Below are 17430 nucleotides of genomic sequence, written 5' to 3' on the forward strand. Positions count from 1 at the left end.
CTCTCCTAGATACGCGAAAACCTGACCTCCACCCGCCCGAAAGCACGACAGTGGAATAAAGGGTAAAACATCGCTCCCATCCAAATTGAACCGGCGCTACACGTATTCGCTCTTCACCTGGATACCGCAGAAAATAACGAGGAAAAGTGAGAATCAAACCTGAATCATAAGGAACGCCAATTTTTTCCCCAACCATACCATCAATACCTAATTGGCACATTTTTTTTTAATCACCCCTCCACAAGTGTAGGGAATATACCTAAAGAGTCGTTTATGGAGTAAACACACTCTCTCTCTCTAGGGCTTGTTCGCCATTGTCGATAAATTCACAAATCATTTCAATCCTCAATCTCCTCATTCAATTCTCACTACATCTACTGCTGTACTCCTCATTCAACTCTCCAATTCACTAAATTCTCATACATAATTAGGGCTAAATCTGACGTCAATCAAACAAGAAGATCCGCACTCCAAACGTACGATTCGTCACCTAATTCATGAGGATTTAGGTACAACTTCTTCTTCTTCACTCTTTCTATTACATATATTCTAGTTTCATACGTGTATCTATAGTTAAAACCCCCAATCTTGCACCCACTGTTTAGTTTTTGTTTGTTTGTTTGTTTGTGTCATATACGATTAGTAGGTTTCTCGAAAGTTCTGATTTTTAGATCAATATAGTTGAAATTGATGTTATTTGTTGAAATTTGTGTTTGAACTTCTTGATTAGGGTGAAAAGTTACAGGTTTTTATGCATCATTATTGACATTGTTATGGGTTATATCATATGTTGGTTTTTTTATTGTGGTTTTAAGGGTTTTGTTATGCGTATATTGCAGTTTAGAAATGGGTGATTCGGGGGTCGATGCCATACTTGAGTTTCTCAAAAGGAATAAGTTTGATAGGGCTGAAGCAGCGTTGAGAAACGAGATTGGTAAGCGGCCTGATTTGAACGGTTTTATGCGAGATCTTAAGCTAAACGATAAAGATTCGGGAAGCGAGTTGTTAGAAAAGGTGAATGCGGTTGGCAACCGAGGACGGGTTTCTTTAACGAGTGATGAAGTTTCGAAGGAAAAACATGTAGTGAAGGAAATAGATCGTGGGACCGGAAGGAATGGGTCGGATTCAAAATGGGAAGTTGGTTCGTTTGATGGAGAGCGTAACAATGAGCCGATTGGAGCGAAAGATAAAAAGTTCATGATTTCTAACGGTTCCGAAGACAATCTGCTTGATTTGTATACGTGGAGATATGATCCGGGAAACGGGTCTGCTGATCCTAGCGATAACGATGATAATATCAAAATAGAAAATGTGAAAGAATATCAAATTTCTTCTCAGTCAAAGATTCATCCATCCGAGGCTTCTGATACAGAACGCATCAATAGGAAAGTGGGAGAAGAAACAAAAGTGTCGTTGCTTGGGCCCGTAACTAATAGTAAGACGAATCTGGTTCCGAATATCGAACCTAAGGAACTAAATCTTCAGCGCAAGGGAAACGTGTCAAAAGACGATTTTGTGGAAAATCCATGGTCAAGGAATTACGAGTTTTGTTCAGTTAAAACGGTGTTCCCGTTTCCTGAAGGAGAGGCTTCAACGAGTTATAATAATAATAACAATAACAATAATAACCATAATACTAACAATAATAATAGCAACAGCAACAACAACAATACAACTCGTGTTAGTGAGAAAGAAGATGGAAAGCGAAAAACCGACAATATGATGGCAGCGATTAAAGAGCAAGAAAATGAGGTTGGAAGAGCTTTGTACTTTGGTAAACCTCAAGGAAACAATGAGCCGCAAGCTTTTGGTGGGTCGGAATTACCTAGACTGCCACCTGTCAAGCTCAAGTCAACTGAGAAACTGTCAAGTTTGACTTGGGATGAGAAGCATGAACATGATGGGCCTGGACAGATTCTTAATGCCGAAGATGCTTATCTTATCGGATCGTTTCTTGATGTTCCTATTGATCAAGAAATAAGCACGTCAGGTACGTTAGTATTACATACTTGTTTATCTTAAATGAAATTACTTGACATTATTATTTGGTTGATGCATTAGGTTTAAAAAGGCCTGTAGGCGGTAGTTGGCGGTCAATAAGTCAAGGTATAACCGAAGACACTTCTGATCTCGTATCCGGTTTCGCAACTATCGGCGATGGTTTAAGTGGATCTATGGATTACCCACATGAATATTGGGATTCCGATGAATACGATGACGATGACGACGTAGGATACATGAGACAACCCATCGAAGACGAGACATGGTTTCTAGCTCATGAAATCGATTACCCAAGTGATAACGAGAAAGTTACGACTCCCGATCCACAAGTACGAAATCCAAACAAAACTGACGATGATGATCAATCGTTTGCAGAAGAAGATTCATACTTATCGGGTGACCAACATAATATCGCTGTTCAGTATGATGGTGAGTTAATGGATGAAGAAGAGTTGAGTTTAATGAGTGCTGATCCCGCGTGGCAGGGCTTTGTCGCACCGAAAAACGAGCTCTTAACGTTTGGTGAATCCAAAATGGTAAACGAGGGGCTTAATATGGATGATGATCAACACGGTTCAGTTAGATCAATCGGTGTTGGAATTAGTAGTGATGTTGCCGTTTTTGGAAGTGAGGGTGACATTGAGTATTTTCGTGATAATGATGTCAACGTTCCGCCACACGGGTCCGACGAAAGAAATCTTGACCGGGTCAAAAGTGAGAAAAAGAAAGCCACCACTCACGATTCTAATCAATCAAAAAATGTTAAAGATGGTGGATTTTCTTTTCCTCCACCTAGAGACGGGCAGTTAAAAAATGTTAACGATGGCGGGTCAAAGTCAAAGTCAAATAACGACAAAAGCATTATAGGAGATGGAACTGATGAGTTGATTCCACCGTGGAGGCGAAAAAGTAACGGTTCTTCAACTGGTAAAAGTTCAAGGGAAGAAGAAGACGAGACTGATGTTGCAGATTCCGAAACTTCCATTCCCACAATGTCGTCGATTCACGGGCTTGCCGAACGGGCCCATAAAGATGAAGAAAAAGTTGCTGATCCAATAGAAGAAGACCCAGGGGCATTATTGGAAGATGAGGAAGTGATTGCCGTTCAAGAGCAAGTGAAACAGATAAAGGCCCAAGAGGAAGAATACGAGACCTTTAATCTTAAAATCGTGCACAGGAAAAACAGGTATGTTTGTAAGTGAAAATAAAAAGTTTTATTTTTCTTTTGAGTAAAATGTCATTTTCGTCCAAAGGTTTGTTTTTTCGCATCTGGATCCAAAAGGTTTGAAATCTTGCCATTTTCATCCGGCTCGTTAACTCCGTAGTCCGTCCATTTTTCTCCGTTGAGTCAGGGGTATTTCCGTCCTTTTGTTAACCTAAAGGGCAATTCGGAGTATTCGGTCTTTGTACATCAAGTGAAAAAGACCAAATTGCCCTTTAAGTTAGCAAAAAAGACGGGAATACCCCTGACTTGATGGAGAAAATTGGATGGAGTTAACGAGCCGGATGAAAATGGCAAGGTTACAAACCTTTTGGATCCGATGCGGAAAAACAAGCCTTTGGACGAAAGTCACAAACTGGCCAAACCTCAGGGACAGAAATGGCATTTTACTCTTTTTTTCATTTTTGGGCTGAAGTTCGTCAAAGTGATTTGACTTTATTTTGATAAATAGTTGTATCTTTATTGTTTATTCAGAACTGGTTTTGAGGAGGACAAGAATTTTCACGTCGTTCTAAATTCGGTAATCGCTGGTCGTTATCATGTATCCGAGTATCTTGGATCTGCTGCATTTAGCAAAGCTATTCAAGCGCATGATCTTCATACCGGCATGGATGTGTGTGTGAAAATTATTAAAAATAATAAAGACTTTTTTGACCAAAGTCTTGATGAAATAAAGCTCCTGAAGTTTGTCAACAAGCACGATCCTGGTGATAAATACCATCTTCTCAGGCTCTATGATTATTTTTATTACCGAGTAAGTGATCATGTTGTTACAGTCTTTTATATTGTTTTGTTTCATCATTGTGTGGTGTGATTCTTGTTTTAATATTTTTATCTGCGTGTATTTTCAGGAACATTTGTTAATTGTTTGTGAACTTCTTAAAGCAAACTTATATGAATTCCAAAAGTTCAATAGAGAATCTGGTGGGGAGGTGTATTTCACAATGCCAAGATTGCAGGTTTGTTGTGGTTTTTTTTTTTTTTTTTTTTTTTTTTTTTTGTGTGTGTGTGTGTGTGTGTGTGTGTGTGTGTATAGGGTTGGGTCGAACTAAAACACTTTCTTTCTAGAAATTTTATTCTATAAATAATTAAGAGTAAAATGCATTTTCTTCCCTGAGGTTTGGCCAGATTTGCGACTTTCGTCCAAAGGTTTGTTTTTCTGCATCTGGATCCAAAAGGTTTAAAATTTTGCCATTTTCATCTGGCTCGTTAACTCCATCCATATTTCTTCGTTAAGTCAGGGGTATTCCTGTCATTTTTGTTAACTTAAAGGGCAATTCTGTCTTTTTCACACATCTCTAGCGAGTTTACATAAAGTTTAAAAGACCGAATTGCCCTTTATGATAACAAAAAGGACGGAAGTACCCCTGACTTAACGGAGAAATATGGATGGAGTTAACTAGCTGGATGAAAATGGCAAGATTTCAAACCTTTTGGATCCAGATGCGGAAAAACAAACCTTTGGATGAAAGTCGCAAAACTGGCCAATCCTCAGGGACGAAAATGGCATTTTACTCAATATTTGTTATTTCAATAATAATTAATTATTTGAATAAAACTATTTATGATGTTTATGCATTTAGGAATACATACGGTCAGCTTGTAACCCGTTTGACCCATTTTCTTTGAACCTAACTGCTAACCTTTTGTTTTGTCCAATATTTTACTTTTTATGAATAATTAGCATTTCAAAATAATTCAAGTTTTATGAACGAGATGATTTAGGAGGTATTATGCATTATAAATACATTTCGTACAACTTTCAACCTGTTTGACGAGTTTCCTCATGATCACTTTTTTATTATTTACTTATTCGACCCGTTAAACATAACCTGAATCGACCCATTCATTAGTTAATGGATATAAACTGGCACCTCCAGTTATTTGCTCTCTTGTGGAGAAAAATTAATGAAGTATTTACTTTTTCTCATATCTGTGTGTGCAGTCGATAACGATTCAGTGTTTGGAAGCACTTCAGTTTCTGCACGGCCTCGGGCTTATACATTGTGATCTAAAGCCTGAAAACATTTTGGTGAAAAGTTACAGTAGATGTGAAGTGAAAGTTATCGATCTCGGATCCAGCTGTTTTGAAACCGACCATCTTTGCTCTTATGTGCAATCAAGGTCTTACCGTGCACCAGAGGTTATTTTAGGCCTTCCTTACGATAAAAAAATTGATATATGGTCACTCGGCTGCATTTTGGCTGAACTTTGTACCGGAAACGTAAGTGTCTGAAACATGTTCGGGACTTGAGTGTAGTTTAGAACTTGTGTAAACTAATATTTTGTGTTTTTGTTGTAGGTTCTTTTCCAAAATGATTCGCCAGCTACTTTGCTTGCTCGGGTTATTGGAATTATATCTCCGATTGACCAAGATATGCTTGCCAAGGGACGGGATACACATAAATATTTTACCAAAAATCACATGCTTTATGAGCGTAACCAGGTACTACAAATTTTCCTTTTTATTGTTATACTATTTTTTTTGTTTTTGATCTTGTTCTGATTATATGCATGGAGGCCGGTTAACGTACATGATCACCTTATCGTGCGATGCGTACGCTAGCATCTGAACCACACATCTGATCGATCTAGGCCTTCAATTGAACGCGGTGGCACAATAGTAATTAACTTTGCATAATTACGCACCTTATTGCATAATTACGCATGTTATAATACATTATTACGTGCATTATTTGCATAATTACGCATGGGTTGGGTTAAACCCTAATTACGCATGTTATTTGCATAATTACGCATGTTATAATACATAACCACACACATTGTTTTCATAATTACGCATATTGTTTTCATAATTACGCATGGGTTGGGTTAACCCTAATTACGCATGTTATTTACATAATTACACATGGGTTGGGTTAAACCCTAATTACGCATGTTATTTGCATAATTACGCATGGGTTGGGTTAAACCCTAATTACGCATGTTATTTGCATAATTACGCATGTTATAATACATAATTACACACATTATTTTCATAATTACGCATATTGTTTTCATAATTACGCATGGGTTGGGTTAACCCTAATTACTCATGTTATTTGCATAATTACGTACGTTATATTGGTGGTCACGTACCATCGCACGTTAAGAGCAAACTTTCTCTATATACATGTATCATAACTGGTGTAACTTTACTATATCTTCAGGACACAAACCGATTGGAATACCTGATCCCGAAAAAGACATCATTAAGGCACCGGTGCCCAATGGGCGATCAAGGGTTCATCGATTTTGTCACTCATCTACTTGAAATCAACCCAAAGAAACGCCCGTCTGCCGCAGAAGCTCTAAAACACCCCTGGTTATCATACCCTTATGAACCAATTTCATCTTGAAATATTTGCATAACTGTGTACCTTAATACTCGAGTTTTGGGGTAGAGATGAGTTGCGTTGGATCTCTAAACGGGTTTTTGTAACCTGTCACGTCAGTCAGCAGAAGCGTATAGATGCGTATGTTTTGGGATGCTGGCCCATGTGCACTCCCCCTTTCCCAAGTTGTGTTTATAACCAAAAAAAAGCTGTGTTTTTAGTGAATTTGCTGATTTTGATATGTTGTGGTGGAAGTGAAATGATCTTCAACCTTGTTGTACATGACAGTCATAGTGTGGTGATTTTAGTAGTAGTTTGTGAAGTAGCCATTTAATTATTTTTTTTGTTGGTTTTTGTTGCAATTTGTTTCATGAAAATCAAAACGGGCTGGGATTTATTTAAAGGGTACAATGATCATTTTATATAAATTTAACATAATTTTTTTTTTTACTGTTGATACGAACCAATACTTTTTGGCGAACCAGGCGGTCTGGTTCGGCTGTTTGGCCAGTTTTGACATAAATTTCGACCATTGAAAACGATAAGACAGACCGACTTGATTGGGTGGGTTGGCCGGTTTTATTGGTTTCATGGTTTGAACCAGAGGTGCACAAACCGGGTTTTTTTTTTAATATCCGTGTTTGGGTATATACCCGGGTACGGGTATGACCGGGGTTTGATTTTCGGGTATTTGGCCATACCCGGTGTTGGGTTCGGGTATTGGTCAGAAAATCTATACCTTGTGTATCCGGGTTTGGGTTTTCAATACCTGGGTATTAGAATACCCTATTTCCAGGTCTGGGTAGGGTTCGGGTATGGTTCTGGTATCGGCCGTGTATGGTTCGGGTATAGATCAGGTTTTTCGATTCTTTTTTTTTTTGGTCATAAAACATAGAATTATAATGGAAACCTTTACTTATACATATTGTATGCCTTGAAATCTGCCCAAAAAGGCCTGACACAAGCTCTAAACGTTCAAAAAAAAAAAAAACTGTTGTACACAACGGATCCGGGTATTACGAAAACCCGGGTACGGGTTTTATGGAAACCCGGGTACAAACCGGGTATAAAAAACCCGGTTTCGGGTATTGAACAAAATATGCATACCCGGTCCCTACCCTACGGGTAGGGTCGGATTCGGGTTTTTTGTGCACCTCTAGTTTGAACCGATTTTATTATACATTTATTAATCAAAATCATTAGTTTTTGTTAAGATTATTTAAAATAGAGTAAACTGCCAAAATGGTCTCTGAGGTTTGGTCATTTTTGTCACTTTAGTCCAAAACTAAAAACTTTTGAATCTGGGTCCAGATGGTTTCAATTTTGTTATCATTTTCATCCAAAAGCAAAATTTGGTCAGATTTTTCAGTTAACATTCAGCTTTTTTGTTTTTTTCTTCCCTTTTAATAAAAGGCAAAATGATCAGATTTTTTTAATTTGTTTTACTAAAACGTTAAAGACCATTTTGTCTTTCATTAATAGGGAAGAAAAAGAAAAAAATAGTTGGATTTTAACTCAAAAATCTTACAAGATTTTGATTTTGGATGAAAATGGCAACAAAATTGAAACCACGGGACCAAGATTCAAAAGGTTTGGATTAAAGTGGCAAAAGTGACCAAATCTCAGGGCAGTGGCGAAGCTTAACAATAAAGACGGGGGGATCGAAAACGTATAAACCCAAAAATTTCTATAGAACGGGGGGGTCGAAAACGTATATACCCAAACATTTCTATACAAAAACTACATATATAACACTATTGAGCGAAAAGTTCGGGGGGTCCCCGAACCCCACTTAAGCTGCGCCCCTGTCTTAAGGACCATTTTGGCGGTTTACTCTTTAAAATATAAAGGGCGGTTCATGATTATTAAACATGTATATTTCAAGAAATTGAAAATATTCACAAATTTCTTAAAAGTAAACAAGTGGATTCCCCCGCGCTACGCGGCGGGAATTCGGTCAGTATTGATCTGGTTCGTTACACTATCGGCCCTTGCTATAGCTTTGGAAAAAAAGAAAACAAAATACAAGGGTCTTCATATGTCCAAAAGGACTTTGGCACGTGTTTTACATCGACTGAAACCATAAAAACAATTATCGGTATCGCTTATGATTATTTCAATGTCGATGTCGGTACTCATGTTGTTCGTGTGGAATCAGCCGCGGTTCATCACGGTACTCTACGATACCTACATTTGTATAGCTTACGATACAAAAAAGAAAAGAAACTTTATTTTGAATACAAATTTTGATTGAAAACCATAAAAACAATTACGGATACTAGTTTCGATCATTTCAGTACCGATAGTTGTTCGATTGGAATCGGCTCGGTTCATCACGGTACCATACGATACCTGGACGTGTATAGTCTAGGATGAAAAAAAAACACTCTGTTTTGAATACAAAACTATATTGAAATGTCGAGAAAAAAAAGTAAACAAAATTGCGTATTCAGGTTAAAAAAAAGTTAACAAATGCATGTTATTAGAGAAAAATCAAATTAAATAGAAATTAAATCGGATAAAGCGTATATAACTGATACATATACCGGTTTGAATAATACCAATAACGGTACCAATGTTTTGTTTGAATCAGATCAATTAGTCACGATACCGGTACGATGTCAGCACTCATTATAAGTTACGACTAAAAAAACACTCTATACTTATTTACTTTTATGCTATTAGTTCGTTTAAATAAATCTCATTACGACAAATATGTATATTTTAATTAAATACATTACACGTTAACCAATTTGATGACATTAATAGAAACAATAAAAATAATTAATATTATTTTAAAATAAACAAATACTATAAAAAATGAATTGAAGTGAATAGCTTTAAAATCATATGTATAATATATTTAAAATCATATGTATAATATAATATAATGAGCAAAACATTAAAATAATCTAAACTGGTCATCAATTACGTAATACTTTAACCATTATCAGTCATAGTAATAAACCTATCTTTCAAGTCCAGATCAAAGAAACAGTTTTATATTATATATGATAAATAATACCTTCAGGTTACAAAAAGTTGTGAGTTCAATGATATCACCTACAAACCACTTTCTCTATAATTATACCATATCTGTCCTCTCTTGTATAATGTACCATTTACTATTTCTCTGTAAATAATCGCCACGGTTATAATAATAAACTTATTAATAATGCAGAGCGCGCTCCGAATAGAATGATCGACACAAATGTACACTTGATTTGTCGACCAAAATCAAAACAATTCTGTAAGATCGTCCATTGGTATATCAAGTCCGGCTGTAAAATCCACCTCTGGATCTTGTTCATCAAAGTTGAGAAAAGAATTGAGATCATGCGGAACCCCAAGATCAGTTCCGACCCCCATTTCTTCCAACGGGTCTAAATCATTAACCATGTTATTGTTTCTGTTTGATGTTGATAGCCATGAAGGGCCCGTAGGATGTGTGGTCCCCGTGTGTTTATTGTCGGATCTGTTCTTGGGTGTCGGTGTTTGACTTTGACTTCGACTTTGACCCGTCTTTTGTCTTGGTTTTGCTTTTTGTTTCCTGGTGGTGCTGATGTCATCGAGCGATACTTCTTTCTTTTTGCCTCTGTTTGATAATGGCCCGTTTATGGCGAAAGCTTCATCTGAAAGATGGTTAATATTTTCAATTCTTTTCTATTAAAATAGGACCAAAAAGTATAATAATTGAGAAAATGGCATACCTGGTGAGAGCTTTGCTGAAAGGATATCGTGAAATGGAGGCTCGTTGAAGCAACTCGTACCCGAAATTTCGAACTTATGACATCGAGCAAGAGTCCTCTTTCCGAAAGCCAACGCGGCTTGTTTCGGCACCTTTTGCACCCCAGATCTTGAGCTTCTTCTAGTAGACTATTATTGGAAAAAAAAAAGTTAAGCGTTAGCTGAGGGCAAAAACGTCATCTGACACGCATACTAAAGTTACAAGTAAAAGAGCTCACCAAAAGTTTTCGGTATGCCTGTTCAACCAATCTATCCATGGCACGTGTTTCGAGGTCTCTGCGTATGACAAACAAATGACGTTTAAATTTTTAAAAGTCAGATATCTATCTATATGGCCAACCAAAAGACGTTAGGTATGAAATTTTTACCGCGCTCTAGAATTGCTATCGATATTATTATTTATTTTCTCCAGGTATGCCTTCTTTTTAACCTCCTATTATATAAAACAAAAAAAATGAACATATATCAACACCAAAGATAGTTGCAAAAAAAAGGAAAACTAATGTTCAATTAAAGCTTTCATTGAATAACCTGTTGATGAAGTCTTGTGTTCAGTTTATCAATTTCGTCCTGAATCATGTCGTTTTCGTCGTCTTCCAAGACAGGCTGTCATTGAAAAACGCACGAGTGGTTAAAGAATGTTCTAGAAACTTCTCCATCAATATAGTTATAATTTCACGGGCCTACCAGCATCTCTGGACACAAGCCGATGCTCTTGAGCTCCAGTAGAAGTTTGTCAACTACACCCGCGTTTTCATACGTAGAATCGTTAAGGTTATGTGTATCATATGTTGAAGCGCAGATAGGGTTCGGAAATTGCATGTTTCCTGCATCTCCTTCATGGGTATTGACGTCCTCTTCTATCATAAGTGCTGATAATACTCTTTGGAACAACGGTATCGACTCGTTAGATGGTCTATCCACGTCATGTTTCCTAGAGAAAGATCCGTTTTCAGAAAGTGGATCAGAGACGGAATCCACCTGGATCAGCAAACAGTTAGAATGCAAATAATTAAATAATGATGATGATTCTCATATATAGAAATAATAAACGTATTGTTAAATATAGTTCAACCTGCTGGGATATAAAGGATTTATCGTCAGAATCAACATGCGCGAACACCGGTTCCATTTTCTTCCAGAATGGACTTGAACATGCTAAATCTAGACATGCAAGCAAATAATAATCACATTAATATAAAATATACATCCGTATATTTAAAAAAAAAGAAGCACCAGCATAAAGACTTACAGGTAGCAGTACGAGCATGATTTGCAGCTGCTAACAATTCTTCCCGATCATCATCAGATGCCCCTACAACAATACAATTATTAACAAAAAATGAGCACTCCGTCACTCAAATAGAGTTGACTAGCAGGATTCTGGATTCCCAGCGCTACGCGACGGGGAATTCGGTTGGTACCAGTTTAATTCGATGCAGTACCAGCACTAAGTTGAAAAAAAGTCGTGATATGCCCAAAAAGATACCGGCCCATGTTACATAAGTTGAAAACAACGAGAACGAATATCGATACCAATACCGGTACCGTTGTTTTTCAGTCGGAATCGGTTAGGTTCGTCACAGTATCAGCATAGCATCGACACTCAATAAAAATTTACAACGGAACGTCAAGAAAAAAAAATTAAACACAATTGGTTTTTTTAAATGTAACCAAACATAAGTTATTAAGGGAAAATCAAATTAAATAAAACTAAAAAGGCTAAAAGTGTATGTTATTTAATATATAAAATGTGAAATTAAAATTTAAAAAATATTAATATTTCATTTATGTTTTAGTGTTCACACTCTTATCTCTTTTAAATTCTAATATAATGTATGGGTTTATTATATAATAAAAAAATTATTAAAAACCAATACACTAGAAGACAAATATGTATTGTAGCTACCATTTGTTTTTTAGTGTGTATATATATAATATTTAAAAAATTAAATATGTAAATATTTAATATTTAATAATATATTAAAAATGTACCTGGACAATCAGGAGAGCTAACGTTTGGCAACGGAGAATGATGGGAAAACCCCTTACGGTCTGAAAGCTTTTTCAACCTACGTCCGGGCTTACTGGAAAAGAACAGCATTATCGTATGAATAATAAGTTAATAACTAAAGCATATGAAAAGGGAAATAAAATACTTTTTATCGTCAAAGAGTTCCGTACCTTCCGTTCTTCTTACAACCCATCTTACGACTTTGATAGGGCCTTGGAGCGGCTGAACTGATAAGAGGGTTGTGCTTATATTCAGTTGCATTCGTTACGCTACACACAACTTCTTTGTCAGTTAATCGGGTTTGAGCACCAACAGATTCATGACTTTCAAGCTTAACATTCAACTTCTTGGGACCGTTGGCTGCAAGTTTGGAAATAGGTGAGCTATCAAGAGGTGAACAGCTCTCAAAAGATATCCTTTTCTCATCTTGATTTGAGACAAGAGACACCAGAAATGGTCTCCTGGCTCGAGCCATTTTCTGAGGTCTCTGACCAACCCATTGAGCTGCCATTGGAGGAGACGATGAACCTAACGATATAGGACGTTTGCGGCTGTTTACGGAGTCATCACGCGTATTTAACCTGAAAATATGAGAAGCCCTAATAGTTTACATATGGGCCATGGGCCATAATTACAATATCTCTAAAACACTATTTACTCAAAATAGATAAGTACCATTTATAAATCTTAATCTATGCAGTTAATATCGGTGATATATCACGGATATATTGGTTATCAGTCCCCATGTAACATATTGGTGTCAAATTCGGTACCGATATTATCGGCGATATTGACTAATATTGGACCGATCTATCATTGATTTTCCCGATATCAGTACCTTTCTTCTTAGTTCTACCATTCGTCTTTCTTCTTATTGCTGCTATTAGTGTTTTAAGTCTTAATTGTTAATTGTTAGTGTTAAATGTTGGTGTTTTAAGTCTTAAATGTTCCTACTTGCTACAATTGTTACTGTTTAGCAAGTTGCAACAGGTTAATTTGTTAATGGTAGGAGGGTATACTGAATCGTTGGTGTTAAATTGTTATATATATAAATTCTGCATACCTTGACCGAGATCCGATTTTTTACCGCATTAACTGCATAGACCTTTACAAAAACAAATGATCGCATAACGGAGTGTAACAAGACAGGGTTGACAACAATTTTGTTTTGCATTTCTAAAAAGCAAAAACTATATAGAAGATAATCCAGGGTGATTTAGTACCTGTAGATGTGAGCATCACGTGGTTGTGAACCGTTTTCAACAACCACCTTGTTTTGTACAGCTCTTTTAGGCACTCCATCATCGTCTATAGGTCTAGTAGAAACCGGGCCAGTTGACCGTTTTCTTTTGCCTTTTTTATCCCACCCTTCACCTCCTGCAGCCAGCCTGCGAATCTTTTCAAACACAGATTCTCCAGCATTATCGTCGTGCAAGTTTCCATCTTTTGCCTGCAATGAAGACAGAAAACACCAAATAATGAGTTAGCATACAAAGAAACATACTTGATGGGCAATAGCCAAAAGCAACTAATACAATTTGTTACCAAATGAAATAAATTATTAAATTATATTATAAGCGTACACGGGATTCAGCCACAGAAGTTCTAACACGCTTGTTGAGAAGAATGTTCTTAGGTCGATCTTCTACTCGCTGATTCATACTGTAGATTTGGGCACCCATCTTCAGGTTCAAAGCACCTGATCTGTCAATACTCGTTAAATCATTCCTCTTTTGTTTCTTTGAGGTTATATCTTCATAATACTTATCCAATTTACGCAAGCGTTCATCAATCCTATTTGCTCTGACCCTATTAACAATAAGAAAACACCAAACATCATCTAATGATCAAGATACCGTACTGAAACAGTAAGTATCTAAGCAAATTCAAATTTTTAGATAGCAATTCTATATAGTTCAATTATTATTTCATCAACCATCTTAAAAAATGGTAACAAGAAAATCAGTTACAAGAATTCACCTACCCTAACATTATATACAATAAACTATACAAACAAAAAAAGTACCTAGCTTTGACACAAGCATCCTCAACACTCAATCTGAAACGCTTTAGATCCTTCAAATCCGCCATTGGAGAGATGGGCTTCTTGTAAGAATTCTCTTCTGTAGTGCTTCCAACAGAAACCCCCAAAACCCTTCTTAACTCATCATACCATTCAACTTGGTGCCGAACCACAATCGGCTCCAACGATATACTCTGTAACAAGGTGTGGATATCATCCGACGCTACCACTGAACTACTTCCACCGCGCAGCGGTGCCGGTGGCACCGCAAACCCCGAACCGAGCATCCTGCTCTCAGAACCCTCTCTATAACTCCCAGACCTGTCCACACTACCCCCCCTCTGCCCATTCATATAAGTTGCGGAAAACACCTGCTCAGAAGAACTAGTCGAAGCCGACTCAAACGCAGCATTTCCAGCCATCAATCAACATTCAACACAACACACCAGTACCATCACACTCATAAACTGAAGAAGCATATAATACTGTATTCTGAATCAATTACCTATCATATTAAAATCAGAAGCTTAATCAATCATGTTAATTCAGTTATGATCTTACTAAAAGCAACCGATCCACTGCAAAATTGACGCTTAAAACGCTCACATTATCCGTACAGATTACTAAAACATGCTAATTATATTAACGAAACAGCAAATTGATAAGCTACATTGTGTAATTTAAGGTTAAGGATCATGATGAATGATTGTGTGCCCTAGGTTTGAATAGACCAAATTTGACGGGAATTGAAAGGGGGAAACAATGAGGAAGTGGAATTGGAGATGAAATACCTTCTCCGGTGAAGTTCCGTCGAAGAACAACCGTGAAATTCCGGTGACCGGTGGTGGTGGTTTTTACTGTGTGTTCCTGTGGTTGCTTTCTCTACACGGTCGCTTTGGTTTCAGAAGTCACCTGAGAAAAGAGGGCTTGGACTTTTTGTATGTTTGGGCTTAGACTATGGTGTAAAAGTTGTCATTTTTAATTTATTTTCTCAACTAGTCAACTTGTTTTACTGCTTGTAAGAGATGAACATAAAAACCGGTTCCTCGACCCGACCCGATCTGAACTGTAAACCGGTATAAGTCAAACCGGTCCGGTCTGTAATCTAAACCATAGGTTCCACATCGTTTCCCCTCCCTCATGTCAAAAGTTGAACCGAACTGGTTTTTACATAAATCAGGTTCAATCTAGTAGAAAAAATCGGTATTTTATATAAAAAATGTATATAACAAAAATTGTACAAACTGGTTTCTACACATACAAATACATACACATACACATTTAAAATTATAAAAATTAATAAAAGTTTGATTTTATATAAAAATTAAACTAAATTTGTCTTAAAAAGTTAAAGAGTTGAATGTCATTTTAGTCCCTGTGGTTTGGATCATTTTACCATTTTAGTCTAAAGGTTTCATTTTTCGCCTATGGATACAAAAAGGTTTCACCGTTGTCATTTTAGTCCACTGGGTTAATTTCATCCATTTTTTCTGTTAATGAGAAAGAACAATTCAGTCATTTTATATGTAACTATGTTAACTAGAAGGACAATTCGGCCATTAAAATAACCGAATTGCCCTTCTCGTTAACAGAAATAATGGATGAAGTTAATCCAGTTGACTAAAATAGCAATGGTGAAACATTTTTGGACCCACAGACAAAAAATGAAATATTTGGACTCAACTGGCAAAATGGCCCAAACCATAGGGACTAAAATGACATTTAACTCAAAATAAAATGTACGCGCAAGAACGGGTTTACGAACCGAAATCTGGTCTTTCAAACCGGTTGTAAAAATTGACCAAACCGGAAAAGAACAAACCGGTTTGACATGGAATCGGTCAAAGTCAAAATCAGTTCCAAATTGGTTTGGGTTTGAAAAAAAAATCCATTTTGTTCACCTCTAACTACCAGTGGTGATGAAACACTCGTTAACATAAGGTTATTGAAGAAACACTGACCTTAGCAACACCAATGGCTTCAATGATTAGTGATTCGAACGAGTAGCTGCAAAACAGAAACACCGTTAGGACTCGTTACAGGAATGGGGTTATTCCTGTAACCACCCTCCGGCGTGAGAATAAGTATTTGTTCTTGGGAGAAGTATGATATAGGAGAGGAAAACGTAGGGGAATTAGATGATCATACCTTACGCATTTGTCTCTATTTATAGGTTTTCCATTAGGGTTTCCTTTGTTTCAGGATACGTTCCGATAGGTTGGAGATTTATGCGATCTTCCCAAAAAGTGGGAGATTTAGTTGTGCACCTTCCATGTAGATATGGAAGGTTCTAGAATAAATCTTTGTATTTATATTAATATAAAAGGTTGTAACCGGGTCGGGTGACCGATGCGGGTCACACCTCGTCATGTCCCCCCAGTCCGAGCTCATGGAGAGAATCCATTAGGTTGGACTAAGAGAAAAAGAAAAAGGTAAACTCATGATGATTTTTACAACGACCTTTGCAAAATACGGCGAAAATACAGGATGTGACAGTTGGGTCACCATGTTAGTGACAGCTGTCGATTCCCTTGATTGACACGTGTGTCGATTCGTACACATTTTTGAATTTGAAAAGTTTCCGTAGCTTATAAAGGACGATACCTTATATGAGGGTTCAAGACATCTCCCCCAAATTACACCGTCGTCATCCTCTCGATTCCATGGCTTCGAAAACGACCGAATCATCTTCCGCCGTTGCCACTTCCACGGACGCCCTACTGTGCAAATGGGGTGTGACATCCTTCAACAATCTAGTTCATGATTACGGTATTAGGGCTGAGTGGAATCCTGTGTTGCCATCGAAAACCGACACCGCCTTTCCCCTGAAAGTAGGTAAAATCACTTTATTCAGTGATTTTTTCAAGTTTTGCAACTTCCGACTACCCATCACCAAATTTTTGAAATTGGTGCTTGATTACTACCGTATCCACATTTCACAAGTACATCCCCTTGGCCTTGTAAAACTTCGACAATTCGAATATGCCTGCGTAGCTCTGGGCCATATCCCAGAACTAATTGTTTTTAGGGCTTTCTTCGTACTGGTGTGGAAATCCCCTTTCTTTACTTTTGATCGGAGGGATACAGA

General features: G+C 37.2%; 2 protein-coding genes across 2 annotated transcripts; one reads left to right on the forward strand and one right to left on the reverse strand.

Moving 5' to 3' along the window:
* The first annotated feature begins 243 nt into the window (after positions 1–243).
* On the forward strand, positions 244–6901 carry LOC110872353. The gene is made up of 8 exons (XM_022121132.2): positions 244–509; positions 840–1990; positions 2062–3187; positions 3698–3977; positions 4075–4182; positions 5169–5447; positions 5526–5669; positions 6394–6901. Exons 2-8 carry the CDS (start codon positions 847–849, stop codon positions 6580–6582), a joined length of 3270 nt encoding a protein of 1089 aa, XP_021976824.1. The 5' UTR covers positions 244–509; positions 840–846; the 3' UTR covers positions 6583–6901.
* Positions 6902–9538: 2637 nt separating this feature from the next.
* Positions 9539–15294, reverse strand: LOC110872354. Its single transcript, XM_022121134.2, has 14 exons — positions 15134–15294; positions 14346–14847; positions 13903–14128; positions 13543–13769; positions 12490–12900; positions 12301–12392; positions 11558–11620; positions 11381–11469; positions 10993–11286; positions 10837–10911; positions 10674–10738; positions 10524–10581; positions 10269–10434; positions 9539–10190 (listed from the first exon to the last, which is right to left on the reverse strand). The coding sequence occupies exons 2-14, from the start codon at positions 14762–14764 to the stop codon at positions 9796–9798; spliced, it is 2580 nt and encodes an 859-aa protein (XP_021976826.1). The 5' UTR covers positions 14765–14847; positions 15134–15294; the 3' UTR covers positions 9539–9795.
* Between the last annotated feature and the right edge of the window lie 2136 nt (positions 15295–17430).

Source organism: Helianthus annuus, chromosome 8 (assembly GCF_002127325.2).
Source record: "Helianthus annuus cultivar XRQ/B chromosome 8, HanXRQr2.0-SUNRISE, whole genome shotgun sequence".
NCBI classification, from domain to species: domain Eukaryota; kingdom Viridiplantae; phylum Streptophyta; class Magnoliopsida; order Asterales; family Asteraceae; genus Helianthus; species Helianthus annuus.

Bases quoted from the DNA above. Each gene is read 5' to 3' on its own strand.
- LOC110872353 (XM_022121132.2), top strand. From the start codon at position 847: ATGGGTGATTCGGGGGTCGATGCCATACTTGAGTTTCTCAAAAGGAAT. The intron at 1,991-2,061 runs GTACGTTAGTAT...TTGATGCATTAG, and splicing joins TCAAGAAATAAGCACGTCAG to GTTTAAAAAGGCCTGTAGGC. The intron at 3,188-3,697 runs GTATGTTTGTAA...TTGTTTATTCAG, and splicing joins ATCGTGCACAGGAAAAACAG to AACTGGTTTTGAGGAGGACA.
- LOC110872354 (XM_022121134.2), bottom strand. From the start codon at position 14,764: ATGGCTGGAAATGCTGCGTTTGAGTCGGCTTCGACTAGTTCTTCTGAG. The intron at 13,770-13,902 runs GTACGCTTATAA...TCTTCATTGCAG, and splicing joins CTTCTGTGGCTGAATCCCGT to GCAAAAGATGGAAACTTGCA. The intron at 10,191-10,268 runs GTATGCCATTTT...ACCATCTTTCAG, and splicing joins TTCAGCAAAGCTCTCACCAG to ATGAAGCTTTCGCCATAAAC.